At 40.9% G+C, this 19937-nt stretch overlaps 2 protein-coding genes across 2 annotated transcripts; one reads left to right on the forward strand and one right to left on the reverse strand.

Annotated features, from left to right (window-relative positions):
- The first annotated feature begins 14418 nt into the window (after nt 1–14418).
- LOC139062056 (P2X purinoceptor 7-like) lies at nt 14419–15716 on the forward strand. The gene is made up of 4 exons (XM_070542250.1): nt 14419–15037; nt 15110–15176; nt 15303–15454; nt 15519–15716. The coding sequence occupies exons 1-4, from the start codon at nt 14823–14825 to the stop codon at nt 15676–15678; spliced, it is 594 nt and encodes a 197-aa protein (XP_070398351.1). The 5' UTR covers nt 14419–14822; the 3' UTR covers nt 15679–15716.
- Nucleotides 15717–18193: 2477 nt separating this feature from the next.
- Nucleotides 18194–19530, reverse strand: LOC139062029 (uncharacterized). Its single transcript, XM_070542112.1, has 6 exons — nt 19404–19530; nt 19082–19262; nt 18733–19009; nt 18475–18652; nt 18327–18397; nt 18194–18241 (listed from the first exon to the last, which is right to left on the reverse strand). The coding sequence occupies exons 2-6, from the start codon at nt 19207–19209 to the stop codon at nt 18194–18196; spliced, it is 702 nt and encodes a 233-aa protein (XP_070398213.1). The 5' UTR covers nt 19210–19262; nt 19404–19530.
- Between the last annotated feature and the right edge of the window lie 407 nt (nt 19531–19937).

Consider the following 19937-nt stretch of genomic DNA (forward strand, 5'->3'; position numbering starts at 1 on the left):
GGACCTTGTTTTCACACAAAAGAACCCAGAATGATGTGAAATTGTGCTTCGTGCAACATAATTCTGGGTGCCATTTAAAAACCATAAGTGCTAATGACTCCAGTCCTTTTTGTGGTTGTAGGGGCTGTTGATTGGAGTACACTAAGACAAACCTGACCTCTTTAGGATATTCAGAAGCCAAGTTATAAGCCCACAAAGGTGTAACTGGACTACTTCTTTAAAGTGACACCAGGCCCAGTGACCTTTCGGACATGGTTTGAGCCCCTATAGGAATGTGCGATCATCATGAAACCTTCAGATCACTTACAACTCAATAGATTCTACCTTGCTGTAACGTTTCAGCCTGATTGGACCTTGTTTTCACACAAATGGACCCAGAATGAGGAGAAATTGTGCTTCGTGCAACATAATTCTGGGTGCCATTTAAAAACCACAATTGCTAATGACTCCATTCCTTTTTGGGGTAATGGGGGCTGTTAATTGGAGTACTCTAAACCAAACCTGACCTCTCTAGGATATTCAGAAGCCAAGTTATAAGCCCACAAAGGTGTAACTGGACTACTTCTTTAAAGTGACACCAGGCCCGGTGACCTTTGGGACATGGTTTGACCCCCTATAGGAATGTGCGATCATCATGAAACGTTCAGATCACTTACAACTCAATAGATTCTACCTTCTTGTAACGTTTCAGCCTGATTGGACCTTGTTTTCACACAAATGAACCCAGAATGATGTGAAATTGTGCTTCGTGCAACATATTTATGGGTGCCATTTAAAAACCATAAGTGCTAATGACTCCAGTCCTTTTTGTGGATGTAGGGGCTGTTGATTGGAGTATACCAAAACAAAGCTGATCTCTCTAGGACATTCAGAAGCCAAGTTATAAGCCCACAAATGTGTAACTGGACTACTTCTTTAAATTGACACCAGATCCGGTGACCTTTGGGATATGGTTTGACCCCCTTAGGAAAGTGCGATCATCATGAAACGTTCAGATCACTTACAACTCAATAGATTCTACCTTCCTGTAACATTTCAGCCTGATTGGACCTTGTTTTCACACAAATGAACCCAGAATGATGTGAAAGTGTGCTTCGTGCAACATAATTCTGGGTGCCATTTAAAAACCATACATAAGTGCTAATGACTCCAGTCATTTTTGTGATTGTAGGGGCTGTTGACTGGAGTACACTAAAACAAACCTGACCTTTTTAGGATATTCAGAAGCCAAGTTATAAGCCCACAAAGGTGTAACTGGACTACTTCTTTAAAGTGACACCAGGCCCGGTGACCTTTGGGACATGGTTTGACCCCCTATAGGAATGTGCGATCATCATGAAACATTCAGATCACTTACAACTCAATGGATTATACCTTGTTGTAACGTTTCAGCCTGATTGGACCTTGTTTTCACACAAATGGACCCAGAATGAAGTGAAATTGTGCTTCGTGCAACATAATTCTGGGTGTCATTTACAAACCATAATTTCTAATGACTCCCTTCCTTTTTGGGGTTGTAGTGGCTGTTGATTGGAGTACACTAAAACAAACCTGACCTCTCTAGGACATTCAGAAGCCAAGTTATAAGCCCACAAATGTGTAACTGGACTACTTTACATTGACAACAGATCCGGTGACCTTTGGGACATGGTTTGACCCCCTTAGGAAAGTGCTATCATAATTAAACGTTCAGATCACTTACAACTCAATAGATTCTACCTTCCTGTAACGTTTCAGCCTGATTGGACCTTGTTTTCACACAAATGGACCCAGAATGATGTGAAATTGTGCTTCGTGCAACATAATTCTGGGTGCAATTTACAACCCATAAGTGCTAATGACTCCATTCCTTTTTGTGGTTGTAGGGGATGTTTATTGGAGTATACTGAAACAAACGTGATCTCTCTAGGACATTCAGAAGCCAAGTTATAAGCCCACAAATATGTAACTGGACTACTTTAAATTGACACAAGATTCCGGTGAGCTTTGGGACATGGTTTGACCCCCTATAGGAATGTGCTATCATCATAAAATGTTCAGATCACTTACAACTCAATAGATTCTACCTTCCTGTAACGTTTCAGCCTGATTGGACCTTGTTTTCACACAAATGGACCCAGAATGATGTGAAATTGTGCTTCGTGCAACATAATTCTGGGTGCCATTTACAAACCATAAGTGCTAATGACTCCATTACTTTTTGTGGTTGTAGGGGCGGTTGATTGGAGTACACTAAAACAAACCTGACCTTTTTAGGATATTCAGAAGCCAAGTTATAAGCCCACAAAGGTGTAACTGGACTACTTCTTTAAAGTGACACCAGGCCCGGTGACCTTTGGGACATGGTTTGACCCCCTATAAGAATGTGCGATCATCATGAAACGTTCAGATCACTTACAACTCAATAGATTCTACCTTCTTGTAACGTTTCAGCCTGATTGGACCTTGTTTTCACAATGACTCCATTCCTTTTTGTGGTTGTAGGGGCTGTTGGCTGGAGTACATTAAAACAAACCTGATCTCTCTAGGACATTCAGAAGCCAAGTTATAAGCCCACAAATGTGTAACTGGACTACTTCTTTAAATTGACACCAGATCCGGTGACTTTTGGGACAAGGTTTGACCCCCTTAGGAAAGTGCTATCATCATAAAACGTTCAGATCACTTACAACTCAATATATTCTACCTTCCTGTAACGTTTCAGCCTGATTGGACCTTGTTTTCACACAAATGAACCCAGAATGACATGAAATTGTGATTCGTGCAACATAATTCTGGATGCCATTTAAAAACCATAAGTGCTAATGACTCCATTCCTTTTTGTGGTTGTAGGGGCTGTTGATTGGAGTACACTAAAACAAACCTGATCTCTCTAGGACATTCAGAAGCCAAGTTATAAGCCCACAAATGTGTAACTGGACTACTTCTTTAAATTGACACCAGATCCGGTGACCTTTGAGACATGGTTTGACCCCCTTAGGAAAGTGCGATCATCATGAAACGTTCAGATCACTTACAACTCAATAGATTCTACCTTCCTGTAACTTTTCAGCCTGATTGGACCTTGTTTTCACACAAAAGAACCCAGAATGATGTGAAATTGTGCTTCGTGCAACATAATTCTGGGTGCCATTTAAAAACCATAAGTGCTAATGACTCCAGTCCTTTTTGTGGTTGTAGGGGCTGTTGATTGGAGTACACTAAGACAAACCTGACCTCTTTAGGATATTCAGAAGCCAAGTTATAAGCCCACAAAGGTGTAACTGGACTACTTCTTTAAAGTGACACCAGGCCCAGTGACCTTTCGGACATGGTTTGAGCCCCTATAGGAATGTGCGATCATCATGAAACCTTCAGATCACTTACAACTCAATAGATTCTACCTTGCTGTAACGTTTCAGCCTGATTGGACCTTGTTTTCACACAAATGGACCCAGAATGAGGAGAAATTGTGCTTCGTGCAACATAATTCTGGGTGCCATTTAAAAACCACAATTGCTAATGACTCCATTCCTTTTTGGGGTAATGGGGGCTGTTAATTGGAGTACTCTAAACCAAACCTGACCTCTCTAGGATATTCAGAAGCCAAGTTATAAGCCCACAAAGGTGTAACTGGACTACTTCTTTAAAGTGACACCAGGCCCGGTGACCTTTGGGACATGGTTTGACCCCCTATAGGAATGTGCGATCATCATGAAACGTTCAGATCACTTACAACTCAATAGATTCTACCTTCTTGTAACGTTTCAGCCTGATTGGACCTTGTTTTCACACAAATGAACCCAGAATGATGTGAAATTGTGCTTCGTGCAACATATTTATGGGTGCCATTTAAAAACCATAAGTGCTAATGACTCCAGTCCTTTTTGTGGATGTAGGGGCTGTTGATTGGAGTATACCAAAACAAAGCTGATCTCTCTAGGACATTCAGAAGCCAAGTTATAAGCCCACAAATGTGTAACTGGACTACTTCTTTAAATTGACACCAGATCCGGTGACCTTTGGGATATGGTTTGACCCCCTTAGGAAAGTGCGATCATCATGAAACGTTCAGATCACTTACAACTCAATAGATTCTACCTTCCTGTAACATTTCAGCCTGATTGGACCTTGTTTTCACACAAATGAACCCAGAATGATGTGAAAGTGTGCTTCGTGCAACATAATTCTGGGTGCCATTTAAAAACCATACATAAGTGCTAATGACTCCAGTCATTTTTGTGATTGTAGGGGCTGTTGACTGGAGTACACTAAAACAAACCTGACCTTTTTAGGATATTCAGAAGCCAAGTTATAAGCCCACAAAGGTGTAACTGGACTACTTCTTTAAAGTGACACCAGGCCCGGTGACCTTTGGGACATGGTTTGACCCCCTATAGGAATGTGCGATCATCATGAAACATTCAGATCACTTACAACTCAATGGATTATACCTTGTTGTAACGTTTCAGCCTGATTGGACCTTGTTTTCACACAAATGGACCCAGAATGAAGTGAAATTGTGCTTCGTGCAACATAATTCTGGGTGTCATTTACAAACCATAATTTCTAATGACTCCCTTCCTTTTTGGGGTTGTAGTGGCTGTTGATTGGAGTACACTAAAACAAACCTGACCTCTCTAGGACATTCAGAAGCCAAGTTATAAGCCCACAAATGTGTAACTGGACTACTTTACATTGACAACAGATCCGGTGACCTTTGGGACATGGTTTGACCCCCTTAGGAAAGTGCTATCATAATTAAACGTTCAGATCACTTACAACTCAATAGATTCTACCTTCCTGTAACGTTTCAGCCTGATTGGACCTTGTTTTCACACAAATGGACCCAGAATGATGTGAAATTGTGCTTCGTGCAACATAATTCTGGGTGCAATTTACAACCCATAAGTGCTAATGACTCCATTCCTTTTTGTGGTTGTAGGGGATGTTTATTGGAGTATACTGAAACAAACGTGATCTCTCTAGGACATTCAGAAGCCAAGTTATAAGCCCACAAATATGTAACTGGACTACTTTAAATTGACACAAGATTCCGGTGAGCTTTGGGACATGGTTTGACCCCCTATAGGAATGTGCTATCATCATAAAATGTTCAGATCACTTACAACTCAATAGATTCTACCTTCCTGTAACGTTTCAGCCTGATTGGACCTTGTTTTCACACAAATGGACCCAGAATGATGTGAAATTGTGCTTCGTGCAACATAATTCTGGGTGCCATTTACAAACCATAAGTGCTAATGACTCCATTACTTTTTGTGGTTGTAGGGGCGGTTGATTGGAGTACACTAAAACAAACCTGACCTTTTTAGGATATTCAGAAGCCAAGTTATAAGCCCACAAAGGTGTAACTGGACTACTTCTTTAAAGTGACACCAGGCCCGGTGACCTTTGGGACATGGTTTGACCCCCTATAAGAATGTGCGATCATCATGAAACGTTCAGATCACTTACAACTCAATAGATTCTACCTTCTTGTAACGTTTCATCCTGATTGGACCTTGTTTTCACACAAATGGACCCATAATGATATGAAATTGTGCTTCGTGCAACATAATTCTGGGTGCCATTTAAAAACCATAAGTGCTAATGACTCCAGTCCTTTTTGTGGTTGTAGGGGCTGTTGATTGGAGTACACTAAACAAACCTGATCTCTCTAGGACATTCAGAAGCCAAGTTATAAGCCCACAAATGTGTAACTGGACTACTTCTTTAAATTGACACCAGATCCGGTGACCTTTGGGACATGGTTTGACCCCCTTAGGAAAGTGCTATCATCATGAAACGTTCAGATCACTTACAACTCAATATATTCTACCTTCCTGTAACGTTTCAGCCTGATTGGACCTTGTTTTCACACAAATGAACCCAGAATGACATGAAATTGTGATTCGTGCAACATAATTCTGGATGCCATTTAAAAACCATAAGTGCTAATGACTCCATTCCTTTTTGTGGTTGTAGGGGCTGTTGATTGGAGTATACTAAAACAAACCTGATCTCTCTAGGACATTCAGAAGCCAAGTTATAAGCCCACAAATGTGTAACTGGACTACTTCTTTAAATTGACACCAGATCCGGTGACCTTTGAGACATGGTTTGACCCCCTTAGGAAAGTGCGATCATCATGAAACGTTCAGATCACTTACAACTCAATAGATTCTACCTTCCTGTAACATTTCAGCCTTATTGGACCTTGTTTTCACACAAAAGAACCCAGAATGATGTGAAATTGTGCTTCGTGCAACATAATTCTGGGTGCCATTTAAAAACCATAAGTGCTAATGACTCCAGTCCTTTTTGTGGTTGTAGGGGCTGTTGATTGGAGTACACTAAAACAAACCTGACATCTTTAGGATATTCAGAAGCCAAGTTATAAGCCCACAAAGGTGTAACTGGACTACTTCTTTAAAGTGACACCAGGCCCAGTGACCTTTCGGACAATGTTTGACCCCCTATAGGAATGTGCGATCATCATGAAACGTTCAGATCACTTACAACTCAATAGATTATACCTTGTTGTAACGTTTCAGCCTGATTAGACCTTGTTTTCACACAAATGGACCCAGAATGAGGTGAAATTGTGCTTCGTGCAACATAATTCTGGGTGCCATTTAAAAACCACAAGTGCTAATGACTCCATTCCTTTTTGGGGTAATGGGGGCTGTTAATTGGAGTACTCTATACCAAACCTGACCTCTCTAGGATATTCAGAAGCCAACTTATAAGCCCACAAAGGTGTAACTGGACTACTTCTTTAAAGTGACACCAGGCCCGGTGACCTTTGGGACATGGTTTGACCCCCTATAGGAATGTGCGATCATCATGAAATGTTCAGATCACTTACAACTCAATAGATTCTACCTTCTTGTAACGTTTCAGCCTGATTGGACCTTGTTTTCACACAAATGAACCCAGAATGGTGTGAAATTGTGCTTCGTGCAACATAATTCTGGGTGCCAATAAAAAACCATAAGTGCTAATGACTCCAGTCCTTTTTGTGGTTGTAGGGGCTGTTGATTGGAGTATACTAAAACAAACCTGATCTCTCTTGGACATTCAGAAGCCAAGTTATAAGCCCACAAATGTGTAACTGGACTACTTCTTTAAATTGACACCAGATCCGGTGACCTTTGGGACATGGTTTGACCCCCTTAGGAAAGTGCGATCATCATGAAACGTTCAGATCACTTACAACTCAATAGATTCTACCTTACTGTAACATTTCTGCCTGATTGGACCTTGTTTTCACACAAATGAACCCAGAATGATGTGAAATTGTGCTTCGTGCAACATAATTCTGGGTGCCATTTAAAAACCATGAGTGCTAATGACTCCAGTCATTTTTGTGATTGTAGGGGCTGTTGACTGGAGTACACTAAAACAAACCTGACCTTTTTAGGATATTCAGAAGCCAAGTTATAAGCCCACAAAGGTGTAACTGGACTACTTCTTTAAAGTGACACCAGGCCCGGTGACCTTTGGGACATGGTTTGACCCCCTATAGGAATGTGCGATCATCATGAAACATTCAGATCACTTACAACTCAATAGATTATACGTTCTTGTAACGTTTCAGCCTGATTGGACCTTGTTTTCACACAAATGGACCCAGAATGAAGTGAAATTGTGCTTCGTGCAACATAATTCTGGGTGTCATTTACAAACCATAAGTGCTAATGACTCCCTTCCTTTTTGGGGTTGTAGTGGCTGTTGATTGGAGTACACTAAAACAAACCTGACCTCTCTAGGACATTCAGAAGCCAAGTTATATGCCCACAAATGTGTAACTGGACTACTTTAAATTGACAACAGATCCGGTGACCTTTGGGACATGGTTTGACCCCCTTAGGAAAGTGCTATCATCATTAAACGTTCAGATCACTTACAACTCAATAGATTCTACCTTCCTGTAACGTTTCAGCCTGATTGGACCTTGTTTTCACACAAATGAACCCAGAATGATGTGAAATTGTGCTTCGTGCAACATAATTCTGGGTGCCATTTAAAAACCATAAGTGCTAATGACTCCAGTCCTTTTTGTGGTTGTAGGGGCTGTTGATTGGAGTACACTAAAACAAACCTGATCTCTCTAGGACATTCAGAAGCCAAGTTATAAGCCCACAAATGTGTAACTGGACTACTTCTTTAAATTGACACCAGATCCGGTGACCTTTGGGACATGGTTTGACCCCCTTAGGAAAGTGCTATCATCATGAAACGTTCAGATCACATACAACTCAATAGATTCTACCTTCCTGTAAAGTTTCAGCCTGATTGGACCTTGTTTTCACACAAATGAACCCAGAATGATGTGAAATTGTGCTTCGTGCAACATAATTCTGGGTGCCATTTAAAAACCACAAGTGCTAATGACTCCATTCCTTTTTGGGGTAATGGGGGCTGTTAATTGGAGTACTCTAAACCAAACCTGACCTCTCTAGGATATTCAGAAGCCAAGTTATAAGCCCACAAAGGTGTAACTGGACTACTTCTTTAAAGTGACACCAGGCCCGGTGACTTTTGGGACATGGTTTGACCCCCTATAGGAATGTGCGATCATCATGAAACGTTCAGATCACTTACAACTCAATAGATTCTACCTTCTTGTAACGTTTCAGCCTGATTGGACCTTGTTTTCACACAAATGAACCCAGAATGATGTGAAATTGTGCTTCGTGCAACATAATTCTGGGTGCCATTTAAAAACCATAAGTGCTAATGACTCCAGTCCTTTTTGTGGTTGTAGGGGCTGTTGATTGGAGTACACTAAAACAAACCTGACCTCTTTAGGATATTCAGAAGCCAAGTTATAAGCCCACAAAGGTGTAACTGGACTACTTCTTTAAAGTGACACCAGGCCCGGTGACCTTTGGGACATGGTTTGACCCCCTATAGGAATGTGTGATCATCATGAAACGTTCATATCACTTACAACTCAATAGATTCTACCTTCTTGTAACGTTTCAGCCTGATTGGACCTTGTTTTCACACAAATGGACCCAGAATGATGTGAAATTGTGCTTCGTGCAACCTAATTCTGGGTGCAATTTACAAACCATAAGTGCTAATGACTCCATTCCTTTTTGTGGTTGTAGGGGCTGTTGATTGGAGTACACTAAAACAAACCTGATCTCTCTAGGACATTCAGAAGCCAAGTTATAAGCCCACAAATGTGTAACTGGACTACTTCTTTAAATTGACACCAGATCCGGTGACCTTTGGGACATGGTTTGACCCCCTTAGGAAAGTGCTATCATCATGAAACGTTCAGATCACTTACAACTCAATAGATTCTACCTTCCTGTAACGTTTCAGCCTGACTGGACCTTGTTTTCACACAAATGAACCCAGAATGATGTGAAATTGTGCTTCGTGCAAAATAATTCTGGGTGCCATTTAAAAACCATAAGTGCTAATGACTCCATTCCTTTTTGGGTTAGTGGGGGCTGTTAATTGGAGTACTCTAAAACAAACCTGACCTCTCTAGGACATTCAGAAGCCAAGTTATAAGCCCACAAATGTGTAACTGGACTACTTCTTTAAAGTGACACCAGATCCGGTGACCTTTGGGACATGGTTTGACCCCCAATAGGAATGTGCGATCATCATGAAACGTTCAGATCACTTACAACTCAATAGATTTTATCTTTTTGTAACGTTTCAGCCTGATTGGACCTTGTTTTCACACAAATGGACCCAGAATGAAGTGAAATTGTGCTTCGTGCAACATAATTCTGGGTGCCATTTACAAACCATAAGTGCTAATGACTCCCTTCCTTTTTGTGGTTGTAGGGGCGGTTGATTGGAGTACATTAAAACAAACCTGATCTCTCTAGGACATTCAGAAGCCAAGTTATAAGCCCACAAATGTGTAACTGGACTACTTCTTTAAATTGACACCAGATCCGGTGACCTTTGGGACATGGTTTGACCCCCTTAGGAAAGTGCTATCATCATGAAACGTTCAGATCACTTACAACTCAATAGATTCTACCTTCCTGTAACGTTTCAGCCTGATTGGGCCTTGTTTTCACACAAATGGACCCAGAATGATGTGAAATTGTGCTTCGTGCAACATAATTCTGGGTGCCATTTACAAACCATAAGTGCTAATGACTCCATTCCTTTTTGTGGTTGTAGGGGCTGTTGATTGGAGTACACTAAAACAAACCTGATCTCTCTAGGACATTCAGAAGCCAAGTTATAAGCCCACAAATGTGTAACTAGACTACTTTAATTCGACACCAGATCCGGTGATCTTTGGGACATGGTTTGACCCCCTTAGGAAAGTGCTATCATCATGAAACGTTCAGATCACTTACAACTCAATAGATTCTACCTTCCTGTAACGTTTCAGCTTGATTGGACCTTGTTTTCCCACAAATGAACCCAGAATGATGTGAAATTGTGATTCGTGCAACATAATTCTGGGAGCCATTTAAAAACCATAAGTGCTAATGACTCCATACCTTTTTGTGGTTGTAGGGGCTGTTAATTGGAGTATACTAAAACAAACCTGATCTCTCTAGGACATTCAGAAGCCAAGTTATAAGCCCACAAATGTGTAACTGGACTACTTCTTTAAATTGAAACCAGATCCGATGACCTTTGGGACATGGTTTGACCCCCTTAGGAAAGTGTGATCATCTTGAAACGTTCAGATCACTTACAACTCAATAGATTCTACCTTCTTGTAAAGTTTCAGCCTGATTGGACCTTGTTTTCACAATGATTCAATTCCTTTTTGTGGTTGTAGGGGCTGTTGGCTGGAGTACATTAAAACAAACCTGATCTCTCTAGGACATTCAGAAGCCAAGTTATAAGCCCACAAATGTGTAACTGGACTACTTCTTTAAATTGACACCAGATCTGGTGACTTTTGGGACAAGGTTTGACCCCCTTAGGAAAGTGCTATCATCATAAAACGTTCAGATCACTTACAACTCAATATATTCTACCTTCCTGTAACGTTTCAGCCTGATTGGACCTTGTTTTCACACAAATGAACCCAGAATGACATGAAATTGTGATTCGTGCAACATAATTCAGGATGCCATTTAAAAACCATAAGTGCTAATGACTCCATTCCTTTTTGTGGTTGTAGGGGCTGTTGATTGGAGTATACTAAAACAAACCTGATCTCTCTAGGACATTCAGAAGCCAAGTTATAAGCCCACAAATGTGTAACTGGACTACTTCTTTAAATTGACACCAGATCCGGTGACCTTTGAGACATGGTTTGACCCCCTTAGGAAAGTGTGATCATCATGAAACGTTCAGATCACTTACAACTCAATAGATTCTACCTTCCTGTAACATTTCAGCCTGATTGGACCTTGTTTTCACACAAATGAACCCAGAATGATGTGAAATTGTGCTTCGTGCAACATAATTCTGGGTGCCATTTAAAAACCATAAGTGCTAATGACTCCAGTCCTTTTTGTGGTTGTAGGGGCTGTTGATTGGAGTACACTAAAACAAACCTGACCTCTTTAGGATATTCAGAAGCCAAGTTATAAGCCCACAAAGGTGTAACTGGACTACTTCTTTAAAGTGACACCAGGCCCAGTGACCTTTGGGACATGGTTTGACCCCCTATAGGAATGTGCGATCATCATGAAACGTTCAGATCACTTACAACTCAATAGATTCTACTTTGTTGTAACGTTTCAGCCTGAGTGGACCTTGTTTTCACACAAATGGACCCACAATGAGGTGAAATTGTGCTTCGTGCAACATAATTCTGGGTGCCATTTAAAAACCATAAGTGCTAATGACTCCAGTCCTTTTTGTGGTTGTAGGGGCTGTTGATTGGAGTACACTAAAACAAACCTGACCTCTTTAGGATATTCAGAAGCCAAGTTATAAGCCCACAAAGGTGTAACTGGACTACTTCTTTAAAGTGACACCAGGCCCAGTGACCTTTGGGACATGGTTTGACCCCCTATAGGAATGTGCGATCATCATGAAACGTTCAGATCACTTACAACTCAATAGATTCTACCTTGTTGTAACGTTTCAGCCTGATTGGACCTTGTTTTCACACAAATGGACCCAGAATGAGGTGAAATTGTGCTTCGTGCAACATAATTCTGGGTGCCATTTACAAACCATAAGTGCTAATGACTCCATTCCTTTTTGTGGTTGTAGGGGCTGTTGATTGGAGTACACTAAAACATGCCTGACCTCTCTAGGACATTCAGAAGCCAAGTTATAAGCCCACAAATGTGTAACTGGACTACTTTTTTAAATTGACACCAGATCCGGTGACCTTTGGGACATGGTTTGACCCCCTTAGGAAAGTGCTATCATCATGAAACGTTCAGATCACTTACAACTCAATAGATTCTACCTTCCAGTAACGTTTCAGCCTGATTGGGCCTTGTTTTCACCCAAATGGACCCAGCATGATGTGAAATTGTGTTTCGTGCAACATAATTCTGGGTGCCATTTACAAACCATAAGTGCTAATGACTCCATTCCTTTTTGTGGTTGTAGGGGCTGTTGATTGGAGTACACTAAAACAAACCTGATCTCTCTAGGACATTCAGAAGCCAAGTTATAAGCCCACAAATGTGTAACTAGACTACTTTAATTCGACACCAGATCCGGTGACCTTTGGGACATGGTTTGACCCCCTTAGGAAAGTGCTATCATCATGAAACGTTCAGATCACTTACAACTCAATAGATTCTACCTTCCTGTAACGTGTCAGCCTGATTGGACCTTGTTTTCCCACAAATGAACCCAGAATGATGTGAAATTGTGCTTCGTGCAACATAATTCTGGGAGCCATTTAAAAACCATAAGTGCTAATGACTCCATTCCTTTTTGTGGTTGTAGGGGCTGTTAATTGGAGTATACTAAAACAAACCTGATCTCTCTAGGACATTCAGAAGCCAAGCTATAAGCCCACAAATGTGTAACTGGACTACTTCTTTAAATTGAAACCAGATCCGATGACCTTTGGGACATGGTTTGACCCCCTTAGGAAAGTGTGATCATCTTGAAACGTTCAGATCACTTACAACTCAATATATTCTACCTTCCTGTAACGTTTCAGCCTGATTGGACCTTGTTTTCACACAAACAAACCCAGAATGACATGAAATTGTGATTCGTGCAACATAATTCTGGATGCCATTTAAAAACCATAAGTGCTAATGACTCCATTCCTTTTTGTGGTTGAAGGGGCTGTTGATTGGAGTATACTAAAACAAACCTGATCTCTCTAGGACATTCAGAAGCCAAGTTATAAGCCCACAAATGTGTAACTGGACTACTTCTTTAAATTGACACCAGATCCGGTGACCTTTGAGACATGGTTTGACCCCCTTAGGAAAGTGCGATCATCATGAAACGTTCAGATCACTTACAACTCAATAGATTCTACCTTGTTGTAACATTTCAGCCTCATTGGAACTTGTTTTCACACAAATGGACCCAGAATGAGGTGAAATTGTGCTTCGTGCAACATAATTCTGGGTGCCATTTAAAAACCATAAGTGCTAATGACTCCAGTCCTTTTTGTGGTTGTAGGGGCTGTTGACTGGAGTACACTAAAACAAACCTGACCTCTTTAGGATATTCAGAAGCCAAGTTATAAGCCCACAAAGGTGTAACTGGACTACTTCTTTAAATTGACACCAGATCCGGTGACCTTTGGGACATGGTTTGACCCCCTTAGGAAAGTGCTATAATCATGAAACGTTCAGATCACTTACAACTCAATAGATTCTACCTTCCTGTAACGTTTCAGCCTGATTGGGCCTTGTTTTCACACAAATGGACCCAGAATGATGTGAAATTGTGCTTCGTGCAACATAATTCTGGGTGCCATTAACAAACCATAAGTGCTAATGACTCCATTCCTTTTTGTGGTTGTAGGGGATGTTGATTGGAGTACACTAAAACAAACCTGATCTCTCTAGGACATTCAGAAGCCAAGTTATAAGCCCACAAATGTGTAACTAGACTACTTTAATTCGGCACCAGATCCGGTGACCTTTGGGACATGGTTTGACCACCTTAGGAAAGTGCGATCATCATGAAACGTTCAGATCACTTACAACTCAATAGATTCTACCTTCCTGTAACGTTTCAGCCTGATTGGACCTTGTTTTCACACAAATGAACCCAGAATGATGTGAAATTGTGCTTCGTGCAACATAATTCTGGGTGCCATTTAAAAACCATAAGTGCTAATGACTCCATTCCTTTTTGGGGTAATGGGGGCTGTTGATTGGAGTACTCTAAAACAAACCTGACCTCTCTAGGATATTCAGAAGCCAAGTTATAAGCCCACAAATGTTTAACTGGACAACTTCTTTAAAGTGACACCAGATCCAGTGACCTTTGGGACATGGTTTGACCCCCTTAGGAAAGTGCTATCATCATGAAACGTTCAGATCACTTACAACTCAATAGATTCTACCTTCCTGTAACGTTTCAGCCTGATTGGACCTTGTTTTCACACAAATGAACCCAGAATGATGTGAAATTGTGCTTCGTGCAACATAATTCTGGGTGCCATTTACAAACCATAAGTGCTAATGACTGCATTCCTACTTGTGGTTGTAGGGGCTGTTGATTGGAGTACACTAAAACAAACCTGATCTCTCTAGGAAATTCAGAAGCCAATTTATAAGCCCACAAATGTGTAACTGGACTACTTCTTTAAAGTAGTGGTAATCTCCTGTCATAGTCTTACTCCACCCACATTTCATATTTGAAAAATGCGGCTCAAAGAGGCGTTTCCTGTAAGACCGAGAAGGCGAAGCTACGACCGTGATAGACATACTGAAATTTGAATACAGATGGCGACGGAGAGCGACAGTAGCTCAGAGCATTCATTCGAGGTGGAGGACTTTTCCCCACCTTCTTCCCCAGAGGATAGGGAGGAGGGCTTATTGGGGGAAGCAAGCGGTCCTGAACCGTATCTTTTTGAGCCACTAGCTCGTGAGTTGTCAGAGGCCCCTGGAGCCGAGCCAGCAGGAGTATCAAGGCATCGAATGGGTCCAGTCTCTGAGTGGTAAGTAGCTTTTAGCCACAGCTAGCTATATTTAGCTTAGCTAAAAGTAATATTGTATGACTGCCTTAACAGGTGCACCTGCGGCCACTGCACATCATTGTCTGCCAGAGAAAATGTGTGCTGCAGAGAAACGCCCAAGGTATAAAAATAAAAGTACCCCACCATGAGAAAAGCATTCTGTAATGTACACATTTGTTACACAATGACTAACAGCATACTAATATTGAACTCTTGTAGCCCTGATATCAGTTGTTCTTTGTCATAGGTAATGCTCAGGTGTCAGCAGGTGGGTGTAACCTCCTGCATAACTAAGCATCCTGGTTTTGAGGCTGTTGCTCTGAATCCCTACGTGTTGCAGGCAGTTTATGGCACCTTTCTGCAACTCTATGGGGAGATGCAGGAGACTACGCTCAACAGGTAAGACAACTGTCAAAATAATTTTTTTATGAATCCTTTGTAACTCATACCACCTCTTTCTCAGCTGTTACAGACATCTGGCGTACCGGAATGTGGTCAGGTGGTGTTGGGGTTACCTGGGACAGCACGTTCGTGTTGTGATCCCGTCATGCGCTGTCTCTAGAATAAGGCAGGAGTTCCCAGAAGACGGTGCATACAAAGGATTCCTCCCTCCTCTGAACTAATATATATTTTTTGGATTAAATAAATGTTATAATATATATTTCCTGTATTGATTCCTGTCCATAAAAAGCTGCATAAATCACAAAACGGTAAATGCACTTCTTTACACTTTGACATTATTTATATATACACACATATAGCCACACACTTTCAAATGAGCTCTTACAACAGTAAGGTTCTAATTCGGGGTTAATTAATGCTGCTGTAACAAGTGAGTTTACACCCTGTGATTAATGAAGTCTATTCTAGAGCAGGTTCAATTAGGTAAAAATGAATGATAATTTAATAAATGTGATATATGTATTTATACACATCAAAATATCAATATAATTGTATTTAAAAAGACACAATTGCGCTGCAAAGATAACATTTATTATAGCTACTACTAAGACAACGTTAGATTACAATCTGATCATAACTTTCATGATTTTTGACAAAACTCTAAACCACAAGCAGAGATTCTGGAGCCATGTGAGGAGAGGTTGGGCCATCAGTGATGTTTCTTTGGTTCCTTAGACTGGAGGTAGCTTTCACTGTGATGACAAACGTGGAGATGGATCCCGGGAGCACAGGCTTTTCTGTAACAATATCAGGAGGCTCTGAGGAAAAAAGTAATATTAGTATGACTAGTATGACTTACAAAAACAAGACTGGTGAGTTTTGCTATGTTACATACGGCCAAGATTTTCAAGTTGTATGGGAGCCACAGAGCAGAAAGGTTGTAGAGATCAATAGACATCTGGGAGGTGGACAGCATGAGTCACGAGTGGATGAGCATAAAGATCCATAATGACGACAGGTAACTCCTCTGTCGTACAGTGGTGTGCAGCCTGGCTGAGGAGGAGAAAAGGAAAAACCACACAGAGTAGAGTACTAACTAATAATTACAATCTCTTGTTGTGTAGCTCACCTTACGTGCACTTTAAAACCTGGACCTGTGCCTGCTCACAGCATCCCGTTTATCTGGTCTTTGGAACTGGGCACAGAGAGGTTCTGGAACCGGAATTTTGTCCGAGTACTCCTGATATGGGAGAGGATCCACCACCACAGAGTCGAACAGCAGGTCCATAAGCTTGTGCACATATACTGGAAAAGGGTTTTCAGTATTACAATAGCTCTCCATGACATCATTTTGGTTTTATCATACAATATCTGACATACATGAGGTTGGATTGGTCTTCAGGGCTCTCACTGTGTAGTCTCCATGTTTGTACTTTGGGTACACTACAGCATATCTCAGCTCACCAGTTGCTGTTGCTGCATGTGAGCGTGCTGCATTTTCATTATAGTGCATTGCAGCAATTTGTAATCTGAAGTAATCAAATAAACAAACCATATAGATTTTAGGCAAAATTCTACAATTCATTCTAAAATTTGAACAATTAGAGGCATTAATTTGAACATTTGTTGTATTCATTACCTAGACAGCATTCCTTTGAAGGAGAAGACCTGACTTTTTGGAGTAAATCTGATGATGAAGCTGTGGAAAGCCTCCAAGGTGGATGTGTGGTACACAGGGCTTATCTTCTCTACGTCCTTCACAAACCGTGGAGCTAACAGAATGGCAGTGAGCTTCTCACATGATGCTGTGCCTACGTTGAAAATGTTAATTACATAAATTACAATTTGATCAACTTTAGAATGTTGCTATTATTTCATTGAGAAAAAGTTACCCATAGCTGACATTTTTAGATGACAAATGTATGAAAGAGTGACTAATAGTGCTGTAGACAGCTGTGGTCATTACTTACGGCATTTTAGTACATATTATGTCAATTATGGCTGTTCTGCCTAAAACCATGAGTTGTGTGGCGCACTCGTGTGTTTAAATTTCTGCACAGCATTTTATTCTTAGTAATTAATTGCTGTTGGCCAAATGGTGGTGTGTGACCTTAGCAGCTACATGTGACGTCTGTAACTCTCATGCTCCAAAAATATTTCTCCATGTTGAAGGAGGTGAAGACAAATATTCTGTTGTGGGGTGACGTGTTCTAAATGTAAAGAAACCAAACATTAAAGGCTCAGCTGTAATGAGTACATGCTACACTTACTTGGTTTGAGCCACTGTCTTGCCTGTTCTCCATCCAGAGGTGCATGCAGACAGCTAGGGAACAGGGCGTTGTCATGGCTGTGCACATTTTGGATGTGGTTGACAACTGAAGTCCACTTAGCTACTGCCTCCTGTCCTGAGGAGGAACTGGATGCTGACCAGTAGAGGTGGTTCACCACACTTTGCTTCCACAGTCTCACATCCTGGGTCGTCTTTCTCTTCCCCAGCTCTTCGATTTTCTTACCAATTCCTGGAGAGCCAAACAGACCCACATTTAAAATAGAAAAAAAAATCCTGTAATATTCACTATATACATCCCCAAAGATTACCTTTTCCCATGTGCCAGGGGTCAAAGTAGTGACTGATTTCCTTTTTTTCCTCCCGCAAATACTTTTGCACTCCTGTGTGGCGGTCAGTCACGACTTGCTGCACATCGACCCCCCTCTCCAAAAGTGTGCTCAGACTTCTCACAAATCCCTCCTTTCCATTCGCACACTATTTCCAACTTCATTGCTCTGAAAATAAACATAATTCTCCATTGATCTGTGAATAATTAACCATGAAATGCATTGGAATCATCAGGTAATGTTGTACCTGTACAAGTTGGATATCAATAACTTTGTTTCTTTTGAGATCCATCATAGTGTAGCTGCCATATTTGGCTGAGTGTCCTTCAAGAAATGCAAGTTATTACTTAATTTACATTTGATAGCAAAGGAATAAAATAAATAAATTTAAAAGTATACACCAGGTGAATCAGCTCGCATGTCACCACCAAGAGTCACAGGTCCAGATTCAGTAGCCTCCTGGATGATATCAGCTTGCTCTAGCTGCCACTGCCAGCTCACTGTTGGAATTAACAGCTTTGCCTGATGTCGAAAGAATGTCTGCTTGGACAGTCCCTGCACATTGAAGGCACCCAGGAACTAAAATATGAAAAGTTACGTCATGAAATGAGAGACGCACAGACCTTATCAAAACCAACCTAAACAGTTTTGGCCTATACCTTAGAAATCTGGCTAAATGATGAGCCTGTGAAAAGGACAGCAGCACAGAGCTGGAGGTTTCCTGCTGGGATGCTGTTCACCATGGGCTGACTGGACCACTCATTGTAGTGCTCACAGCATGAACACCGTTGTGTCACACGGAGCAGTGTGCCGACTGTTGTCGTGTTCACAACACAACGACCGGTACAAACGGGACACCTTCTGAACAGCCCCAGCAACTGTTTCTCATGAACAATGTACTTCTTGTCCTTTTGTGGATGGACCTCAGTGAAAGAGCTGTATAGAACACATACATTTATATATATGGTCATTTCTAAAAAATTCTAAAATGTTATAATTTTTTTTTACCTTGAACAGTTCACTGAGCTTGCACTGTCATTGAGGTGGAAGCTGGGATCAACAACAGACACCTCATATCGTGGTCTTTTCAGGGGTGTGGACGCAGCTCTGGGACTTTGTGAAAGATGAATTTCCATCACGGTCCCTGTGTCACAAGACACACTGCGGCTGGGAGCTCTAAACTGTGTGGCTATGTAAAATACAAAGAAGCAGCACATTTATAAATGTTTAAAAGAGCATAAAATCACGTGTAACAATAATCTGTAAAACAAATTAAAACTAGAAGGTAATAATAAAATGTTTACATAGAAGATTATTAAAAATAATTCACCTTTGCTACGTCGATAAGGCTTTACATGAGCCTGGACAAGTGCATTTTTGCAGATTACTAAATCAGTCTGACAGCCAACGTCTTGGGTAGATTTAGCCTGAAAAAAAATAGAAGCACATTGCTGTTGTTGTTTATAAAGTCAGATAATATACAAAAGAAACTGTCCGAAATATATATATATATATATATATATATATATATATATATATATATATATATATATATATATATATATATATATATATATATATATATATATATAGGCGCTTTATGACATTCCTAGTGTGTGATCGTTATTATAACGTAAAAGTCAGTCACATATGATGTGAAGAACCTGAAATGCGACCTCCTGAACAGAATTCCTCACAGAACCGGGTTAGGCTTTGGTGTAAAGCTGGATTTTACGCTGTAATGATGTCTGTCAACTAGTGCTGCGTTAGAGCCACTGTTGCTGAATTACCGACTGACACAAAAACAACCCGGATTTTCTCCGAGCCTGACAGAAATAGTCAAGTGGACCTTTTTGTCGGCCAG

The sequence above is a fragment of the Nothobranchius furzeri genome, chromosome 12, assembly GCF_043380555.1.
Source record: "Nothobranchius furzeri strain GRZ-AD chromosome 12, NfurGRZ-RIMD1, whole genome shotgun sequence".
NCBI classification, from domain to species: domain Eukaryota; kingdom Metazoa; phylum Chordata; class Actinopteri; order Cyprinodontiformes; family Nothobranchiidae; genus Nothobranchius; species Nothobranchius furzeri.